Source organism: Scyliorhinus canicula, chromosome 16, assembly GCF_902713615.1.
Source record: "Scyliorhinus canicula chromosome 16, sScyCan1.1, whole genome shotgun sequence".
NCBI classification, from domain to species: domain Eukaryota; kingdom Metazoa; phylum Chordata; class Chondrichthyes; order Carcharhiniformes; family Scyliorhinidae; genus Scyliorhinus; species Scyliorhinus canicula.
The window spans coordinates 31720860-31741408 of record NC_052161.1 but is presented as its reverse complement, the minus strand read 5'-3'; the positions used below and the strand labels follow the sequence as shown (position 1 = coordinate 31741408).

At 48.3% G+C, this 20549-nt stretch overlaps 1 protein-coding gene across 6 annotated transcripts in view; it reads left to right on the top strand.

Annotated features, from left to right (window-relative positions):
* Positions 1-13316: 13316 nt before the first annotated feature.
* The window catches only part of LOC119979283 (arginyl-tRNA--protein transferase 1), a 350309-nt gene continuing 343076 nt past the window's right edge, over positions 13317-20549 (top strand). For 3 of the 6 annotated variants that reach the window (XM_038821321.1, XM_038821320.1, XM_038821317.1), the window contains exon 1: positions 14210-14370. In XM_038821321.1, coding sequence (XP_038677249.1) covers positions 14220-14370 — 151 coding nt within the window. In that variant the 5' untranslated portion in view covers positions 14210-14219. Of the gene's footprint in view, positions 13636-14209; positions 14371-20549 lie in introns of those variants that run through there. The other 3 variants (XM_038821318.1, XM_038821322.1, XM_038821319.1) reach the window with 3 other exon arrangements.

Here is a 20549-nt window from a genome sequence, read left to right as displayed (position 1 = left end):
ACTGTGGGAGTAAACCGGAGCACCCGGAGGAAACCCACGCACACACGGGGAGAATGTGCAGACTCCGCAGACAGTGACCCAAGCCGGGAATCGAACCTGGGACCCTGGAGCTGTGAAGCAATTGTGCTAACCACAATGCTACCCTGTAGTGCCCTGATGTGATCTATTTACATTGCAGTGACCAACGTAATCTGAGCTGCCCCTTTGTAACCTGAGGGGTCGGATACCTGCCACCCCTTTGCATCAACTGTACCCAAGGAAGAAGCGAAGTAGATGAGCTCCGGCCAGGCAGTATGGCAGCATTGCTGTATGTGACCACCTGTCCTCGTCAGGTTGTGTAGATTTCACCTCACTGTAGTGTGGAGTGGGTGTCCCCCCCCCCCCCCCACCCCCCACCCCAACGTATCCTACTTGTCTGGTTGTTTCTCTTCCCCACGCCCAGCTGCTGGTCACGAACAGGTCTTCAAATAGGTTGGTTAATTGTTTCCTTCCATGTGTGGTGGAACCCTTCCTGTCATCACCTCTGATGAATTTTTGTTTTCTACTTCTGGATACTCCACTAGGTCAGATAGCTAGTCTGGGGCCCTGGGTGGTGCTGCCAACCTCCATCCAAGCAGAAGTCTCCACTGGGCAGTCAGGGAGGTGAATGCCAAGGCTGCTCTCCCCAAAAATAGCTCTGAAGACCACTACTGAAGAGCATGGCTCCATATTCACCCCCACCATTCTGGACATGGCCTCGAAGAAGGCGGTCCAGAGCCTGTTGAGTTTGGGGCAGGACCATAATAATTGGATGTGGTTGGTTGGAGCGCCTCCTCCCTCTCACACCGTTCACACTTGTCCTCTATCTTTGGTAAGAACTCGTTCATCCGTGTCCTTGTTAGTTGCTTTAGACTCAGCCCTGCGCATTAGGAGGTGGAGTTTACCCTGTACAGAGCTTCGATCCAGAATCCTCCCCATCTCCATACTCAGTTTCTCCTCCCATCTTTCTCGTGTCTCATCCAGTAGGCCCGAACCTCGTCTCATACTCATCCACATATGTCACCATATTTACCGTCCCCAAACAAGTCCGGCACTGGTAGTGCGTCCATGAATCGTCATGGTCTCCTTGCGGAGGAAGTCTCACACCTGCAAGTATCTGAGCTCATTCCCTTTCAGGAGCTGAAGTTTCTCTGTTAGCTCCTCCAACTTTGCAACTCTACCTCCACATACATGTCTCTTACCGTCAATATCCCTCTGTCCTCGCCCACATTTTGAAGGTGGTATCTGTTTTCATTGGGATAAATTTGTGAATCCTGCAGATGGAGGCTGCAACAGACATGTCACCCAGTTTGAAGTGGTGTCTAAGCTGGTTCCACGTCCATAATGTGGCTACTACCACCAGGCTTCTCGAGTACTTGGCTGGAAGGAATGGGAGTGAGGCGGTGGCCAGTGTGCGCAGGGACATCTCACTATAGGAGTTCTCCTCCATCTCCACTTATTCCGTCTCCAGCTCTCTCAACCTCCTCCTCACTCTGTGTTCGATGCCCATTGAAAAAATAGGAGGTTCGGCAGAGCCAGACCTTCCATTTTGCCCTCTTTGTGGGACGGTTTTCCATATCCCAGGGTTCTTTCCTGCCCAGCCGAAGGCACTGATCAAATTATCAACCCTGGTGAAGTAGGATTTGGAGATGAAGATCAGGAATGATTTGAATAGGAAGAGGAATCTTGGCAGCACGTTCATTTTTACCATCTGCATTCTTCCCATCAGGGAGAGTGGGAGCAATTCCCATTTCCGTAGATCTGTTGGCCAGGGGTTTAAACACATAGAGCAGTAAGTAGCTCATCCACATAGAGTGAAACCCTGTGTTCCCTGTCTCCTCTCTGAATGCTTGTCCACCCCTTCGCTGACCTAAGAGTGATGGCCAGTGGCTCGATTGCCACTACAAACAGCAGCAAGGACAACAGGCACCCCCTACCTCTATGTAGCTGGAAATATTCAGAGCTGGTGGTGTTCGCCATGGGAGTGCTGTACAGTAGGTTCACCCACGAGGTGAACACTGGTCCAAACGCAAACCTTTAAAGCACCCCATGAGGTACCTCCATTTGAGTTGATCAAAGGCTTTCTCTGCTTCCAAAAAGGCAATCGCCTCTGCTGTGCCCTCCTCTGTGGGGTCATAATCATGTTCAGCAGGCATCTGATATTCGGCATTAGCTGTCTGCCCTTGACAAACCCAGTCTGATCTTCCGCAATTACTTCTGGCAAGCAGTTCTCCAGTCACCCTGCCAGAGCTTTCACTAGGACTTTGGCGTCAGTGTTCAAGAGTGAGATGGGTCTACATGTATATATTTTTCCCTTTCCAAATAACGGGCAATTTAGCGTGGCCATTTCACCTACCCTGCAAATCTTTGGGTTATCGGGGTGAGACCCATCCAAACACAGGGAGAATGTGCAAACTCCACACTGACAGTAACCCAGGGCCAGGATTGAACCGAGGTCCTTGGCGCTGTGAGGCAGCAGTGCGAACCATTGCGCCACCATGCTTCCCTGCGATAGGTCGATATGACCCGCACACGATCAGTTCTTTATCATTTTTGGGGATCAATGAGATTGAGGCCTGTGCCAGTGTGGGCGACAGGACCCCGCTTGACAGCAAGTCGTTGAACATCAGCTGCCATGATCTTCTTTCAGAAGTCCAACAGGAACCTAACTGGTCCCGATGCCTTCCCTGACTGCATGGAATTAATGCATTCCATGATCTCTTCCAGTTCTTGTCTCCTTTCCTCCCCATGACTGGTACGTCCAGCCGATTGAGGAACTGCTTCATCTTTGAGTCCCCCTCAGGGGGCTCGGGTGTGTAGCCACCAGTAAAAGCGAAGGCTGTGTTGATCTCATCTGGAGCTGTGACCCTGTGCAGCTTGAGGCAGTCTGCTTCCTCAGTTGGTGTGACAGTAGGCGGCTGGCCTGGTCTCCGTGCTCATAAAAGGTCCCCCATGTCTGGCAGAACTGATTCCCTGCTTTCCCAGAGGAGAGCAGGTCAAATTCCATTTGTAGCTTTTTCCTCTCCTCCAGCAATTCCATGGTCGGTGCCGAACCATATCCAATATGGAGTTGATCAGCCGCCGCCTAGCAGCCCTTTCTGTCTCTTAAGAGCCCTGCAAGCTATTATATCCCCCCTTGATCACCGCCAGTGCCCTCCAGAACGTGGAAGGTGAGACCTCCCCATTTGGTTTGCAGGTTACATAACCGGCAATGGTTTATAACATTTTTCGCAAGGAGGGCTGAGTCCATCGAATATGGGGGGCGCTGGGCCTGGCCCGTCTCCAACCTCACATCCATGTAGCATGGACTGTTGCCAGAGCTACTATCACTGAATATTTCACTCCTCCCATTTCCCCACTACGAAGTCTATGTGGGAATAGGCGTCTGTGGGAGAACTCCTTCTCCATTTCTGCTCCATTAAGGTAGCTACCTCTCGCCATTCTTGATTTGGCTTCTGTTCTAGGGTTGCATGTCTTTTTGGGTACTGCACACAGTTGAAGTCTCTCCCCCCCCCCCCCCCCCCCCTCCCCCGCCATGATGACTTAGTAAGACTTGGTCGGTGATTTCTGCCGTTTCTTTATGAACTCTGCGTCATCCCAGTTCGGGGTGTATATATTTACAAGTACCAAAGGGGCCCCTTCTATGATCCCGCTAAGCATTACATATCGTCCCCCGAGGTCCGTCACCGTGTTCATCACTGTGAATGCTACTCTTTTGTTAAACAAATTGGCCATCCCCCTCGCTCTTGTTCAAAGCATGCTGATATGTCTGACCCACCCAGCTTTTCCTTATGTTCAGTTAGTCCCTCTCTCTTAAATGTGTCTCCTGTAAAAAGACAATGTCGACCCTCAGACTTTTAAGATGGGCGAAGGCTCTGGATCTTTTCACTGGCCCGTTGAGTCCTCTCACATTCCAGGTGACTATTCTGTCCCCCCCCCCCCCTCACTTCCTGTGGTGTCAACCATACTTACGTCGTGAGCATGCCCCTGCACGCTGAGGTTTCCCTTTGTCATGGGCCATCTGAAACGGCCATCTCCTTTCCCTGCCCTCCCATTACCTTCCACCTTACCCCCTATAATCCCTTGTTTGTTGCTCTACCACTCCCTCCTGCCGGGCGCTTCCTCTCGGGTGGTGCGTCGCGGCCACCCCCACCTCACTCCCATACACCAGCTTGTTCGCTAGTGCAGCGGCTCCCCCGTGGAAGCAGATTATTTTATCTCCATCCTGTCTGACCCTCCCCCTCCCAAGTACAGTTACCCTTTCCCACTAGATCGAGAAGGTCTGTGTTACATTTGCTTTCCCCAAGCTCGTTCTTTTGGACATCCTCGCTTGTCTCCTCCAAGGCATCGAAATTGTACTTTTTGCTCAGGTATGTGACCCATAGTGTGGCTGGGCACAGCATGCCGAACCGCACCTTGCTTTTAAACTGCTGTTTTGGCCCCATTAAATTCTGCCTGGCCAGGTCTGCTCAAATGTCCTCGTACAAGCGAATGGTATGCCCTTCCCATTTGCATGACCATGTGCTCTTTGCCCACCTCGGACTGTTCTTTATCATGGAATCTGTGGAGCCTCACCACCATTGTCCATGGTGATTCTCCTGGCTTGGGTCTCTGTTGGAGCGTCCTGTGGGCCCGATCCACCTCTGGGGGCTTGGGAAAGCCCTCCACCCTGACCATATTTTGAAGCCTCTATGCCACACATTCTGTCAGGTTCCTCCCCTCCGGTAGCCCAACTGTCATGAGAATATTGCTTTAAGAAATGGTTAGCTGCTCGTGTTACTGCAGTGATGTCAGAGTGTGGGTGGAGAGGAGCTCTGGTTCTGCTTTTTAGTTTCACTTTGAGAAAAAGCTTGCGTGTGTCTGGGTTTTCCAGTGAGCTGCAGCTGAAGTTAAACAAAGAGCTGTCCTGTTGATCTCTGCCATCCAAAGACTATCTCTGGATCATTTGGTGAATTCAGAATTATAAATGTTCTCAATAGTGAATGTGAACCTAATGTGCTCCTGTTTAAAGATTTAAGTCAAGTCTTTTGGATGTTAAAAGGACAGCTTATAGGATTACTTAGTGTTGCATTCTTTGGGGGTTATATTTGAATTAATGGTTGCTAAGATATTCACTGTTTGTTTTAAAAAAGATTAACTTGAGTTCATAGAATAAACATTGTTTTGTTTTAAAAAATACTGGTCCATTTCTGCTGTACCACACCTGTAGAGTGAGCCGTGTGCTCCCCATACCACAATCTATTAAAAGTTGTGGGTCAAGTGAACTCCATGATACACTTTGGGATTATCTAAACCCTGACCCATAGCACAACAATCCATAAGTTTTGCCAGGGAGATATTTTCTTGGTCGTCTATCTTGCCGTTCAATGCCTTCTGAGTAGTCACCAACCTTGCCTTTGAGCGATGCAATCCACTCTCCCTGCCTCTTGAGGTCCCCAGTCTCCGCTCTGTCCATTGCTTCCTTTATGGGGGCCAACACGGCATCTACTGCTGACTTTATTGTTGCCGTGGTCCTTTTTCACCGCTTCTGGAGTTCTGTTTTGATGAACTCCATCAATTTCTCTATCATCGGCTTGGCGATCCTGTTGGGTTCACAATGCTCGGTTCTGGGCCGTCATGTGGGTTTCCCTGTTCTTGGGTTGAGGTTTTCCTTTCCCTGCTTTTGCAGCCTGGTTGCTGGCTTGTCGGCATCCTGGCCGGCTAAGTAGTAGATGGGGATTACGTTAGGGAACATTTTGCACTTTTGGTGCCCGTTTGACGGGTTAAAAGGTCTAAACAGAAGTTTAAGGTCTAAACAGAAGGAGAGAGCCACCTTTGTGTGACTGCTCAGCATCTGCAAGCTCTTAAGGAGTGCATAATTCAGTGCCCTTAACTGGTGTATTGCTGCAATCTGTAAACTCAACAGTCAGAAATCAAATCCAGAATCAGCAATTTGACAGGACTCAGTATTACACTGGGTGATATCTTCACTCACCAGACATCGTGGAAGCCATCCCACTGGGTTATCCTTATAGTGGCATAGTGAAATCTAACTAATTTACCATTTCTTTGTGAGGCATGATTGAATAAAATTCATAGTAAGTTCATTGAAATCATAGAACCCCTACACTGCAGGTCATTTCGCCCATCAAGTTGGCACCAGCCCTGCTCTGATAGACCACCCTACCTAGGCCCATTCCCCTGCCCCTATCCCCACCTATCCGTTGGGTAATATTAGCGAGGCCAATTCACCTAACCTGCACATCTTTGGACATGCAGTTAAGGACATCTGTGCCATTATTAGAACCTGACTTTTTTTAATATAATTTTTATTGGAATTTTTTACAGAAAATATAAAACATAATGACAAACAATGAAATGCAACAAAATAACCCATAATAACCGTACCACCCTCAGACCGTATCGACGCATGTATCCCATCCCCCACCCCCAATGAACAACAAAAGGACTTCAAAATAAATTTAAATTAAATAAACAAACATAGTCATCATCCGCCCTCCCCCCCCCACCTTTTCCCTCCCCCTTCCCCCCCCCCCCCCCGTGTTGCTGCTGCTACTGTCCCCGCACCCTATCGTTGAGCCAGAAAGTCGAGAAAAGGTTGCCACCGCCTAAAGAACCCTTGTACCGACCCTCTCAGGGTGAATTTGACCTTCTCTAGCTTAATAAAACCCGCCATGTCATTGATCCAGGTCTCCACGCTTGGGGGCCTCGCATCCTTCCATTGTAGCAAGATCCTTCGGCGGGCTACTAGGGACGCAAAGGCCAGCACACCGGCCTCTTTCGCCTCCTGCACTCCCGGCTCCACCCCAACCCCAAAAATCGCGAGTCCCCATCCTGGCTTAACCCTGGATCCCACCACCCTCGACACTGTCCTCGCCACCCCTTCCAGAACTCCTCCAGCGCCGGGCATGCCCAGAACATATGGGCATGGTTCGCTGGACTCCCCGAGCACCTGACACACCTGTCTTCACCCCCAAAGAACCTACTCATCCTTGTCCCAGTCATGTGGGCCCGGTGCAGCACCTTGAATTGGATGAGACTAAGCCGCGCACACGAGAAGGAAGAATTAACCCTCTCCAGGGCATCAGCCCATGTCCCGTCTTCGATCTGTTCCCCCAGTTCCCCCTCCCACTTAGCTTTCAGCTCCTCTACTGACGCCTCCTCCGCCTCCTGCATAACCTTGTAGATATCAGATATCTTCCCCTCTCCGACCCAGACCCCCGAAAGCACCCTGTCGCTCACCCCCCTCGCGGGAAGCGAAGGGAATCCCTCCACCTGCCGCCTAGCAAATGCCTTTACCTGCAGATACCTGAACATGTTCCCCGGGGGGAGCCCAAATTTCTCCTCCAACTCCCCTAGGCTCGCAAACCTCCCATCAATAAACAGGTCCCTCAGCTGTCTGATGCCCGCTCTGTACCAACCCTGAAATCCCCCATCAATGTTCCCGGGGACGAACCTATGGTTCCCCCTCAACGGAGCCTCCATCGAGCCCCCCACTTCTCCCCTATGTCGCCTCCACTGCCCCCAAATTTTGAGGGTAGCCGCCACCACCGGACTCGTGGTATGCCTCGTAGGAGGGAGCGGCCACGGCGCCGTTACCAGGGCCCCCAGGCTTGTATCTCCACAGGACGCCCTCTCCATCCGTTTCCATGCTGCCCCCTCCCCCTCCATTACCCACTTGCGCACCATCGACACATTGGCCGCCCAATAATACCCCGAGAGATTGGGTAATGCCAGCCCCCCCCCCCATCTCTACCCCGCTCCAAGAAGACCCTCTTCACCCTCGGGGTCCCATGCGCCCAAACAAAGCTCATGATGCTGCTCGTAACCCTTCTAAAAAAGGCCCTAGGGATAAAGATGGGCAAACACTGAAAAAGGAACAAGAACCTCGGGAGAACCGTCATTTTGACGGACTGCACTCTACCCGCCAACGATAGCGGCACCATATCCCACCTTTTAAATTCCTCTTCCATCTGCTCCACCAGCCTGGTAAAATTAAGCTTATGGACAGTCCCCCAACTCCTGGCCACCTGCACCCCCAGGTATCTGAAACTCTTCACTGCCCTCTTAAATGGGAGTCTCCCAATTCCCTCCTCCTGATCACCCGGGTGTACTACAAATACCTCACTCTTGCCTAAATTTAACTTATAGCCCGAGAAGCCCCCAAATTCCGCTAACAGCTCCATCACCCCCGGCATTCTCCCTTCTGGATCCGCCACATACAACAGCAGGTCGTCCGCATACAGCAATACACGATGTTCCTCCCCACCCCGCACCAGACCCCTCCATCTCCCTGACTCCCTCAACGCCATAGCCAAAGGTTCAATCGCCAGTGCAAAGAGCAAGGGGGACAGGGGGCACCCCTGCCTGGTCCCACAGTAGAGCCTAAAGTACTCCGATCGCCTTCCATTTGTAACTACACTCGCCATCGGAGCCGCGTAGAGCAGCCTCACCCATTTGATGAATCCCTCCCCGAATCCGAACCGCTCCAGCACCTCCCACAGGTACCCCCACTCAACTCTATCAAACGCTTTCTCCGCCTCCCCCTCCACTGCCGGCATCATAATAACATTTAGCAGTCTCCGCACATTCGTGTTGAGCTGGCGTCCCTTGACAAATCCTGTCTGATCCTCGTGTATCACCCCTGGCACACAGTCCTCTATCCTGGTGGCCAGGATCTTCGCCAGCAACTTAGCGTCAACATTGAGGAGCGAGATAGGCCTGTATGATCCACACTGCAAGGGGTCCTTATCCCGCTTTAGGATCAGAGAGATCAGTGCCCGCGACATCGTCGGGGGCAAAGCCCCCCCTCCCATGCCTCATTGAAAGCTCGCACCAACAGGGGGCCCACCAGATCCGCATACTTTTTATAAAATTCCACAGGGAACCTGTCTGGCCCCGGCGCCTTACCTGACTGCATTTTTCCAATCCCCCTGACTAGCTCCTCCAACTCTATCGGCGCCCCCAGCCCCTCTTGAACCCTTGGGAACCGTAGCCTGTTCATGAAGCTCTCCATCCCCCTCTCCCCATCGGAGGTTCTGACCGGTACAGTTCCTCATAGAAGTCCCTAAAGACCCCATTTACTTCTGTCCCCTTCTGCACTACATTCCCACCCCTATCCGTCACTCCACCAATTTCCCTAGCCGCATCTCGCCTGCGGAGCTGATGCGCCAACATCCTGCTCGCCTTCTCCCCATACTCATATACCGTGCCCTGCGACCTCCTCCACTGTGTCTCCGCCTTTCTGGTGGTCAACAAGTCAAATTTGGCCTGCAAACTGCGCCGTTCTCCCAGCAACCCCTCCTCCGGTGCCTCCGCGTATCTCCTGTCCACATCCAGGAGCTCCCCCACCAGTCTCTCCCTCTCCTTCCTCTCCCTCCTTTCCCTATGGGCCCGGATGGAGATCAGCTCCCCCCGGATCACTGCTTTCAGAGCCTCCCAGACCATCCCGACCCGGACCGCCCCCGTATCATTGGTATCAAGATACCCCTCAATACTTCCCCGGACCCTCCTACACACCTCCTCATCAGCCAGCAGCCCCACATCCAGGCGCCAGAGCGGGCGCTGGTCCCGCGCCTCCCCCATCTCCAGATCAACCCAGTGCGGAGCATGGTTTGAAATCGCTATGGCCGAATACTCTGCATCCTGCACCTTCGGGATCAATCCCCTGCTCAGGATGAAAAAATCTATTCGGGAATAGACCCTATGGACATGGGAGAAAAAGGAATACTCCCGCGCTCTCGGCCTCCCAAACCTCCAGGGATCCACCCCTCCCATCTGGTCCATAAACCCCCTCAGCACTCTGGCCGCCGCCGGTCTCCTACCCGTCCTTGAACTGGACCGGTCCAGTGGGGGTTAGAACCTGACTTAATGTCATCAATGTATTTGTATTTAATATTTCTGTTAAGATTAATTAATGTATGTTATTAACAGAAAGTGGTACAGTGTATAATTCAATCTTGTGGTACATAATGGCAGTACAGAATCACGAAACAGAATGATTTTCCCACTCCAATCTTCTTTCATTCTATCGCTTTATTTTATACCTTATTGCAATTCTCACACTTGCTACTTTAATAAACTGACATTATTATCAATGTGGATAATTTTGAGCCCTATCTATGGGAAAATCCCCTGCATAAAGTTTGTTCTGCCAAGGGAGAGCTTTGTATTTTCACCCATTGTTGACAGATGACCCTCCCCCACCACCTTCCCGTTGCTCGGCAGTGAAGATAAAAGTTTTGCACACCTAAATGCACGTACTGGTCCAGTCAACAACGATTAACCGGAGTGTAAACGTTTAAGTGAGAAGACGCAAAGCAGCACAATTGTGACGCAGAAAATCAAAGCTTTTAAAATACATTTAGAGTACCCAATTCATTTTCTTCCCAGTTGAAGGGGCAATTTGGCGTGGCCTCAAAAAATATTTCTGCAGAAGGTAAAGGGGTAACATGTCAAATTTGCACATTGTCAGTCAAAACGTACAGCCTCTCTCGCGTCTTTCAGCCACAATCGATCTCTGCTCGTTCCTTTTTATTTTTGATAAGAGCTGCAAGGCAGTGGCGGACTGGGTCTAAAAATATTGCCAGGAGACAAAGGGGGCCCACCCACAACTACAATGCTATCATTTAATTTTCATAACGAATAAATAAAATTTTCAAAAAATACATATGGAAAAAAGGGTACAATTAAAATTTTTATGGAAAAAATGTGTATTTCTTAGTAATTACAGTGTACATGTACTGTACATATTACTGGCAGTAGATACCAAATGATTTGTGGAAACAGCTTAATAATACCTTCCAATGCTTCATCTTCAAGGCCCTTCTCTGCAATAGTTTTAAACTTTGCTGGGTCCAAGCAGGACAAATCTTTATACAACTGTTTCTGTTGTACAAAGTGTGATTCTAGTGACTGGACAATGCGATCTATTATTAGGTTAAACACATTTACTCGAAAATCAGCTAGAGAATCTGAGGAATTTCTTTCATCATCAATAAGCTCATCTGCCATTCTTTTCTTCTTCCTCTGCCTCTTAACTGGCAATGCTGTTTCCAACACATCAATTTCCAATGTTTGATTTTCATCCATATTCATCTGTGAAATCCTGTCATTACATTTATTTACAAATTCCAAAGCCTTGCTGTGAACGTTATCAAATGTTCTTATCTGTTCCTTCAACTTTGTTGTAGCTGAATCTACCAAACTCCATGCAGTAAACATATCTAAACCACTCGTCTGTAGATAACTTGATAATGGGGTTGTAGTTTCAAATATATACAAGTAAGTAAATGCTGTCAATATGGTTTCAAACTTTAGAAGACTTTGAAGTAAAACATTTGCTTCATGTTTTGTTTTTGCATCAAACTTTTCTAAAACATTTATCTAAGGTGCCATCATTAACCACACTGATATATTGCTGAGCATTTCTAACATGTGTTGTTGTCGATTCATGTAAAGTCAAGCTCTGGCTAATACGCCTGTAGTCACTAAAGCCACGTACAAAGGGTGATGGATTACAAGTTTTGGGAAACTCAAAGGCTAAGCAGTATGAACAATATAAGCATCTATTTTCTTTGTCATCTGTTAGCCATTTTCTTGGGACTGAGTCATTCATAATTTTCCTCTCATACAAACGAGCATCAAATGACAGATCATCAAGTGGCTGAAGTGGATGTTCAGCAAAAAACAGTTTTAGCTTTGCTCGTGATGGATATTGGAAGATTCCAGTAATTGATCTTTCATTTTCTTGCGTAGGTTCATTTCCAGGATGTGCTTCAGAAACCAAGTCATTTATGCTTGAAGGAATATCTGATTCCCTGTCACTACTTGAAGCTATGTGTTCAGATGTTGCAACTACAGGGAGTACAGATACCGGAACAAGGAAGCCAGAAGAAATATTGGGCCTGGGTTGATTAGTAATGGATGCACTTGTATTTGTCTCTACATTCAAAGTAGCTCTTCTCTGTTCTTGTAACTTGCATGTAATTGCATCATCACCATGAGCATTGTTTCTTGCTTCTTGATTATTTGTTGCAGAACTGGATATTGATGTGGATTGTGCTTCTGGTATTATAAACTCTGTAATAGGCCTATATCGCGTGGCTGATTCCTTCCTTTCTGCTTCTTTTTTTTCTTTGCGTTTTAGTGACCCAGATTTATGCTTTTTCTTTTCCATGCTGGTAGGGGTAATATTCCTGAAATAAAAACGTAATTAAAAATAGCCCACATTGGGAAAAATGAATATTGATGATTGCAAGAATAACTTGAAGGAACACCAGATATAAAATAACTTACTTACACTTCAATAGGCTATGTTCATTAGTCAATACTACTGCGGCCTATGCAGCTTCAGAAGAGGAGACAATCCACTGTCCAGTGTTCACACCAGCAAGCAACTGAGACAACTGTTGAAACTTAGAAGTTTGGTCCGACTATAGTAAGACAATAAGAATGGTCCCACAACCAAAGTTAACATGTCCAGTTTTATACCAGTGTAGTGTTACAAGTCGCAACCCTTTGAGTTTACCGATCATGGCTTATCACTTCAATATCTTTGACCTCATGATTCACGGCAAAGGTACCGCTTCTCCTTTTCGGTGACCTCACGACCCTATGTACTGCTTGATATCCTTTCAAGTTGCCGACCATCTCAAATCACAAACTGTAACTTTATCTTTAAATTCACACACTCTTGCTGGAAACGTGGATTTCCAACTATGTCCGACCCGGGTGAACCAGCCCCCCCCCCCCCCACTCCTTTTCACATCCGTTTAATACTGCTTCGTTCCTTCATACACTGAGTGATTATTTGTGTGTTTCTTTATTGCATTTATATTTGGTATTGCTCTTTTTGAAAACAATTATATTTTATTAAGTTAGAATACATATCTCAGGAAAGAAGTTGGAGATTTATTTATCTAATTAATTATAATTTTTAAGGGCCCTTCAGAGATTCACGGGCCCCTTCTTGGCTCTCCGGGCCCCGGACCGATGTACCGGCTGAACCAAGACTACTGCTTGATATCCTTTGAAGTTGCCGACCATCTCAAATCACGAATTGTAACTTTATCTTTAAATTCACACACTCTTGCTGAAAACATGGAATTTCCTTAATTATGCCCAACCCGGCCCCCCTATTCCACATCCTTCCACTACCTCCCCTGCTTCGTTCCTTTTCATGCACTGCTTATTTGTGTCCTGTTCTCTTTATTTTCTTATTCCTTTTTATTACTAAAACAGTTGTCTGTGTTGGTTTCTTTATTGCATTTCTATTTGATATAGGGGGCCCACTTGCCATCGGGCAAGCTGACACCCTGGCCAGTCCGCCACTGCTGCGAGGAGCACATCGGGCTTTGTTAAACGCTGGTGGTTGGCCTGTGACTCGGTGTTAGCACGGGGGGGTGGGTTAAAAAATAAAAAATCCGTTAAAGCTCGGTGCGTCGGTCGAGAAATGTGAACCAGAAAAAAAAACAATGAAAGAAGCGGATCGTCGCTGGATTTGACCGGGACAAAAACCACAACGACACCAGATGTATTCGACCGTGGAATACAAAGGTTTAAAGTCCGATTATCGCTGCGGGTATTGCGGCTCGGACGACGGGAAAGTGTCCGCGGGTAAGTCCCAGTGCTGGGCTCGAGGCCTGGTCCCTTTCCAACGGGCGTCAGCAGCAGCTTCACTCAGTAGCTGAGAGCCAGGCTGGGTGATGAATACAGGCCTCTGTCTCCAATCACAACCTCCCTCTCATATTTCAACCTCGTGTGCCAATGAGAGATCACCGTTTCATGATTTCTCGACGCCTCAGCCACACAATCGAGGGGCTGTGTTAATAACCGGGCTAATCTTTTTATTACTAACCCCCCCCCCCCCCCAACATCTTTAATTTAAAAAAAATATTAAAACCCAATCGCAATTTGTGCACCTGATTCTTCTCCAGGACCTGTAGTTGGCGCTTTACCTATCTACAGTGAATTCAAACCCAATAAAACGACCGCACAGCCAGAGGCGGCCGCAGCTCAAATAATGGCGCCCGGCCGCTTCTCCCTCATTGGGAGTGTGGAGCAGCAAAGTGAGGCGGCCGCGGGTGCACACAGGCGCGCGCGCTCCCGGGCCAGCTGACGGCGGACGTGCGGACGTGCGCGTCCCCATCTTCCTCGGGCCGCTCTCTGACTGGCCGACCCCGAGCCGGGGCCGGGTGCGCATGCGCTGGTTGTGGGGGTCCGGCAAAACAGCTGTTTTGAGAATCATGGCCGCTGCTGGTGATCGCGCGGTAACCATCCTGGAATATTTCACCGAGGACGACGGTTACAAATGCGGCTACTGCAAGGGGGCCTCCAGCAACTTATCCAACGGTGAGAGTGCCCCTCCCCCAAACCAGATCGACCCACCGCGATGTCATTCAAAAAGGTTGAGTGACTCGGAAGGGAGGAGATGGGATGGGGTGGGATGGGGAGGGTGTTTATACATAGAAGACGGACTAGGCCCACCATTTCCTCCTGATTGATGAGGCCTGACAGACAACGGGAGCCCCTTATAAGTGGGGCAGCTCAGGTTTACACCTTATTCCTCCCGCCCCTTGCCACCTGGGACTCCCAAGATTTGAAGGAGAGGGTTTTGATTCCAGCATGGATCATACTTATTATAGTACCTGGAATGGTATTCTTTGGTTTACTTTCCTATCCTATTTCATAACTTTTATTCTGGGGTGAGAGAGAACATATATGGTCGGGAGTCCAACTTGTATCCAAACAAATTTAATTGTTGGATGATGCTACCTCAATTCTTGTCTTTCCAAAGTCAGCCAATAATATGGTTTCCAACTTTGGTTGAATGCATTTGTGGAGTTTGGAGCATGTTTTTTTATTCGTTCATGGGATCTGGGTGTCACTGGCTGGGCCAACATTTCATGCCCATCCCTAATTACCCTTGAGGTGGCAGTTAAGAGTCAACCACATTGCTGTGGGTCTGGAATCACATGTAGGCCAGACCAGGGTAAGGACGGCAGATTTCCTTTCTTAAAGGGGATTAGTGATTACGACAATCAACCATGATTTCATGGGTCATCCTTAGACTTTTCATTCCAGAATTTTATTGAATTCAAATTTCACCATCTGCAGTGGTGGGATTCGAACCCGGATCCCCATAACAACCCTGGGTTTCTGATTTACTAGTCCAGTGGCAATACCACTACACCACCACCTCTCATAAATGTGTCGTCTGATCACGTGGCATTTTCCTGCAGTTTGTAGAGACGGCACCCCTGTTTGTGCTAACAATTTCCCCATTGTAGGCAATAGAAGGTATAGCATGGTAAAGAAAAGTTGGCAAGGCTTGCTCTTGATATTGATTTGGATAATGTTGGAAGTTAAACGTCCACAGTTCTCAAATGAATGATTTTCAGAATTGCTAGTGGACTTGTCCTAAAGCGGCCATAAACTGAATCATATGTGTACTCTTTGTGAGGTAAATTCAATCCTTGGGTTGCAAACTTGAACATTAATGCTAATGCCTCGTGCCTTGATGAACTTGATCAATATGAATATCAGACTGAACCTTTGTTATTAATGGAAACTGCAATCTTAATCACCTTGATAATTCAATACTTTTAATTTTTCTTCTTTTTGGCAAAACAAATGTCAATTTGTTAATCAAGAATATAACAAGAACATTGTAGATCAGGATAGGATACACTTCTAAGGTGCAAACTATTAAGTAAGCACAGCTATTTCTACCTAAAATAAATAGAGCAGTTAAGATGCTCTAACTGACAACTCTGAGATTGATAATGCAAATTGATAATTGTTAGCAATTTTTGATACACATAAATAACTGCCTGTTTTAAATATGAGAATTTTATGTGGTGGGGACTGCATTGCATTTCCCCTGTAATGGGGATCTGTAGTCGAGCATCTTCTAGTGGTATTGTGGCAGCAACTGTCACAAGTAGTTCTGAGAACTGGGAGGCTGCCTGAGAGCAGGTAAAGAAAGTTCACTCTTGCAAATCGCACATAGTAATTCTCCATGCGTTGACTGAATGCACTGCATTCACAATAGTTTTCAGATACAATGTCAACAAAGCAGATGAGAATTTACTTTTATATTGATTGCGAAATAAAAAGGGATCTATTAGTTTAAAAATTGTAATTCTACACAAGTTACAATATTCTGTCTAGAGCGTTTTGTGCTGCACAACGTAACCCTGAAATCCTTGTGCAGTCATTAGATCTCTGTAACTTAAGCATCAGCATAAATGTCCACTGAACTCAAGTTGATTAAATTAATATAATCTACGTTTGTTACTTTTTGATTTTTTTTGTTCTGTGGATAACCCGCCAAGAGTACACATACTTCACCCAGGATTCGTCTTTATGCTGTTATGGATCCGGCTATGAAACAGTAGCGCCAACTCCCAAACCTTTGTGCACTTTTTAAATGCAGACGTAACCATTAGCTTGGGGAGTCATGAAATGTGTTGACAGCTGGTTACCATTCATTACACACCTTGGAATTATTTTAACCATAGGAAGTTTGGGCTATACAGATGGTACACTGCTTCAGTCAGTGGAGTTTTTTGGCAATTTTTGGAACTTTCACCATTCAGTCAATTTTAAAGGGAATTGTTTGTATTGGAAATCATTCATGTCCACAAAATATAGTCATAGAGTTTTTACAGCACGGAAAGAAGCCCTTTGACCCATCATATCCGCACCGGCCATCAAGCACCGATCTACTCTAATCCTATTTTCCAGCATGTGGCTCGTAGCCTTGCATGCTGTGGCATTTCACGTGCTGTCTAAATGCTACTAAAATGTTGTGAGGGTTTCCACCTCTCACCCTTTCAAGCAGTGAGGTCCAGATTCCAACCACCCTCTGGGTGAAAAGGTTTTCCCTCGCATCTTCGATAAACATCATGCCTCTTAACTTAAATCTATGACCCTCCACTAAGGGGAAAAGTTCCTTTCGATACACCTATCTACGCCCCTCATAATTTTATACTCCTCAATTAGGCTCTTCCCACCCCAGCCTTCTCTGCTCCAAGGAAAACAACCCCAGTCTCTCTTCATTGAACCCTCCAGCTGAGGCAGCATCCTGGTGAATCTCCTCTGTACCCTCTCTAGTGCACTCACTTCCTTCCTCCAGTGTGGCAACCAGAATGGCACACAGTATTCCAGCTGTGGCCTAACCAGTGTTTTATACAGCTCCATCTTAACTTCCCTGTTCTTATCTCTTATATTCTGTGCCTTGGCTAACAAAGCCAAATATCCCATATGCCTTCTTCACATTTTATCTACCTGTCCTGCTGTCTTCAGGGATCCATGGGCATGCATTCCAAGGCCCCTTTAATCCTCTGTCCTATCTTTCATTGTATATTCCCTTGTCTTGTTTGTCCTCCCAAAATGCATTACCTCATGCTTTTTAGGATTAAATTCCATTTGCCACTGTTTTGCTCATCTAACCAACCCATTTATATTGTCCTATAATCTAAGGCTTACCTCCTCACTGTGTACTGCAATTTACCACCAATGTTTGTTAAAATTGAGAACTTGGTGATTATACCTCCTACATTCACACCTAGGTCATTAATGCACACTACAAACAGCCAGGGACCCAGTACTGATCCCTAAGTAATACCACTGGACACAGGCTTCCAGTCATTAAAAACAACCTTTGACCATTACCCTTTGCCTCCTGCCATGCCCTCTGCCTCCTGCCACTAAGTCAATTTTGGGACCAATTTGCCAAATTGCCCAGGATCTCATGGACTCTTTAAAAATAAATTTAGAGTACCCACTTCATTTTTTCCAATTAAGGGGCAATTTAGCATGGCCAATCCACCTACCCTGCACATCTTTTGGGTTGTGGGGGCGAAACCCACGCAAACACGGGCCTAATATTCAAACTCCACGTGGATAGTGACCCAGAGTCGGGATTGAACCTGGGACCTCGGCGCCGTGAGGCAGAAGTGCTAGCCATTGTGCTGCCCTCAGATCTCATGAACTCTTACACAGTCTCCCATGCGAGACCTTGTCAAAAAAATTATTGAAGTCTGTGGCAGACTACATTAAGTGCATTACCCTCATCTACACACCTAGTCATCTCCTTGAAAAATTCAATCAAATTTATAAGATGTGATCTCCCTCTGACAAAGCCATGATGACTATCCTTGATTAACCCTTGCCTCCCCAAGTGGAGATTAATTCTGGCCCTCAGAATATTTTCTTATAGTTTCCCTACCACTGAAGTTAAACTCACTGTCCTGTAATTTCTGGGTTTATCCCTACCAGTCTTTTCATACTGGCAGATAAACATCTGTACTTGGGATTGAATATGGTACATGTTCATTCAGGTACAATGTTAAAAGTGACATTTAAATTAGCTATAACAAGGGCAAGAGTTGTTAATCGTAACTCAGTCTAACTGAATGAAGGCAGAGTTAAGAATTCCTACAGCCTGCACATCACTGCAATTTTAGCTGCATAAATAAACAAACTGTTGGAACGGAAATGTTCATTTCCGAAATTAAGCTAAATAACTTAATGCCTGTGGCTGCTGTTGGACTTTAAGCATTTTTGGAAACAGGAGAATGACTTTCTCTGATTGAACATATAAACCTGGTCTTAAAAATCATTAGAACAAATTTTTTAAAATCTTGATAAAGCAGAAATGTAATTTGAGGATGAGGGGAGGAAAGAATATTGATATAATTTTTTAAAAAATAATTTTTATTGGAATTTTTTGAAAAATATATATCAACAGAACAATAATAATAACAATAATAATAAACCCCCCCTCCCCCCCCCCCCCCCCCCCGGCACCTGTAACAATGCATGTAACAAACCCCACCCCCCCCCCAAACCCAGTAAACAACAAAATAAATTAACAATAAGCAAATTAACTTAAACAATACCCCCCTGAGACCCCCCCTTCCTTCCCCTTTTCCCCCTTCTCCCCCCCTTCCCCCCCCTCCCCCCCTCCCCCCCCTCCCCCCTTCCCTCCCCTCCCCTCCCCCTCCCCCCCTCCCCTCCCCCTTCCCTCCCCTCCCCCCTTACCTCCCCCCTTCCCTCCCCTCCCCCCTTACCTCCCCTCCCCCCTTCCCTCCCCTCCCCCTTCCCTCCCCTCCCCCCCTTCCCTCCCCTCCCCTCCCCCCTTCCCTCCCCTCCCCCCCTTCCCTCCCCTCCCCTCCCCCCTTCCCTCCCCTCCCCTCCCCCCTTCCCTCCCCTCCCCTCCCCCCCTTCCCTCCCCTCCCCTCCCCCCTTCCCTCCCCTCCCCCCTTCCCTCCCCTCCCCCTTCCCTCCCCTCCCCCCTTCCCTCCCCCCTTCCCTCCCCTCCCCCTTCCCTCCCTTCCCCCCCTTCCCTCCCTTCCCCCCCTTCCCTCCCCTCCCCCCCTTCCCTCCCTTCCCCCCCTTCCCCCTCCCCCCTCCCCCTCCCCCCTCCCCCCTCCCCCCTCCCCCTTCCCCCTTCCCCCTCCCCCCTTCCCTCCCCTTCCCCCCTCCCCTTTCCCCCCTCCCCTTCCCTCCCCTTTCCCCCCTCCCCTTCCCTCCCCCCCTCCCCCTTTCCCCCCTCCCCTTCCCTCCCCTTTCCCCCCTCTCCTTCCCTCCCCTTTCCCCCCAGCAAACGCCTTGACCTGAAGGTACCTGAACATATTCCCCGGGGCGAGCTCAAACTTCTCCTCCAGCTCACCCAGGCTCGCAAACCTCCAGTCAATGAACAGGTCTCCCAATTTCCTAATGCCCGCCCTGTGCCACCCCAGGCACCCGCCATCCATGTTCCCTGGAACAAACCGGTGGTTCCCCCGCAGAGGGGCCTCCACCGAGCCCCCCACTTCCCCTCTGTGTCGCCTCCACTGCCCCCAAATTTTGAGGGTAGCCGCCACCACCGGGCTCGTAGTGTACCTCGTTGGAGGGTGCGGCAACAGCGCCGTTACCAGTGCCTTCAGGCTCATGCCTCCACAGGACGCCATCTCCATCCGTTTCCATGCTGCCCCCCTCCCCATCCATTACCCACTTACGTACCATCGAGACGTTAGCCGCCCAATAGTACCCAGAGAGGTTGGGCAGCGCCAGCCCCCCTCTATCCCTGCCCCGCTCCAAAAAGACCCTCCTTACCCTCAGAGTCCCTTGCGCCCAAACAAATCCCAGAATGCTGCTGTTCACCCTCCTAAAAAAGGCCCTCGGAATGAAAATGGGGAGGCACTGAAACAAAAACAAAAACCTCGGGAGCACCGTCATTTTAACGGACTGTACACTACTCGCCAACGACAACGGCAGCATGTCCCACCGTTTAAGCTCTTCCTCCATCTGCTCCACCAACCTAGTAAAATTAAGCTTGTGCAGAGTCCCCCAACTCCTAGCCACCTGAACCCCCAGGTACCTAAAACTCCTCACTGCCCTCTTTAACGGGAGCCTACCAATCCCCTCCTCCTGATCTCCCGGGTGTACAACAAGCAGCTCACTCTTGCCCAGGTTCAATTTATAACCCGAGAAACTCCCAAACTCAGCAAGAATCTCCATCATCTCCGGCATTCCCCCCA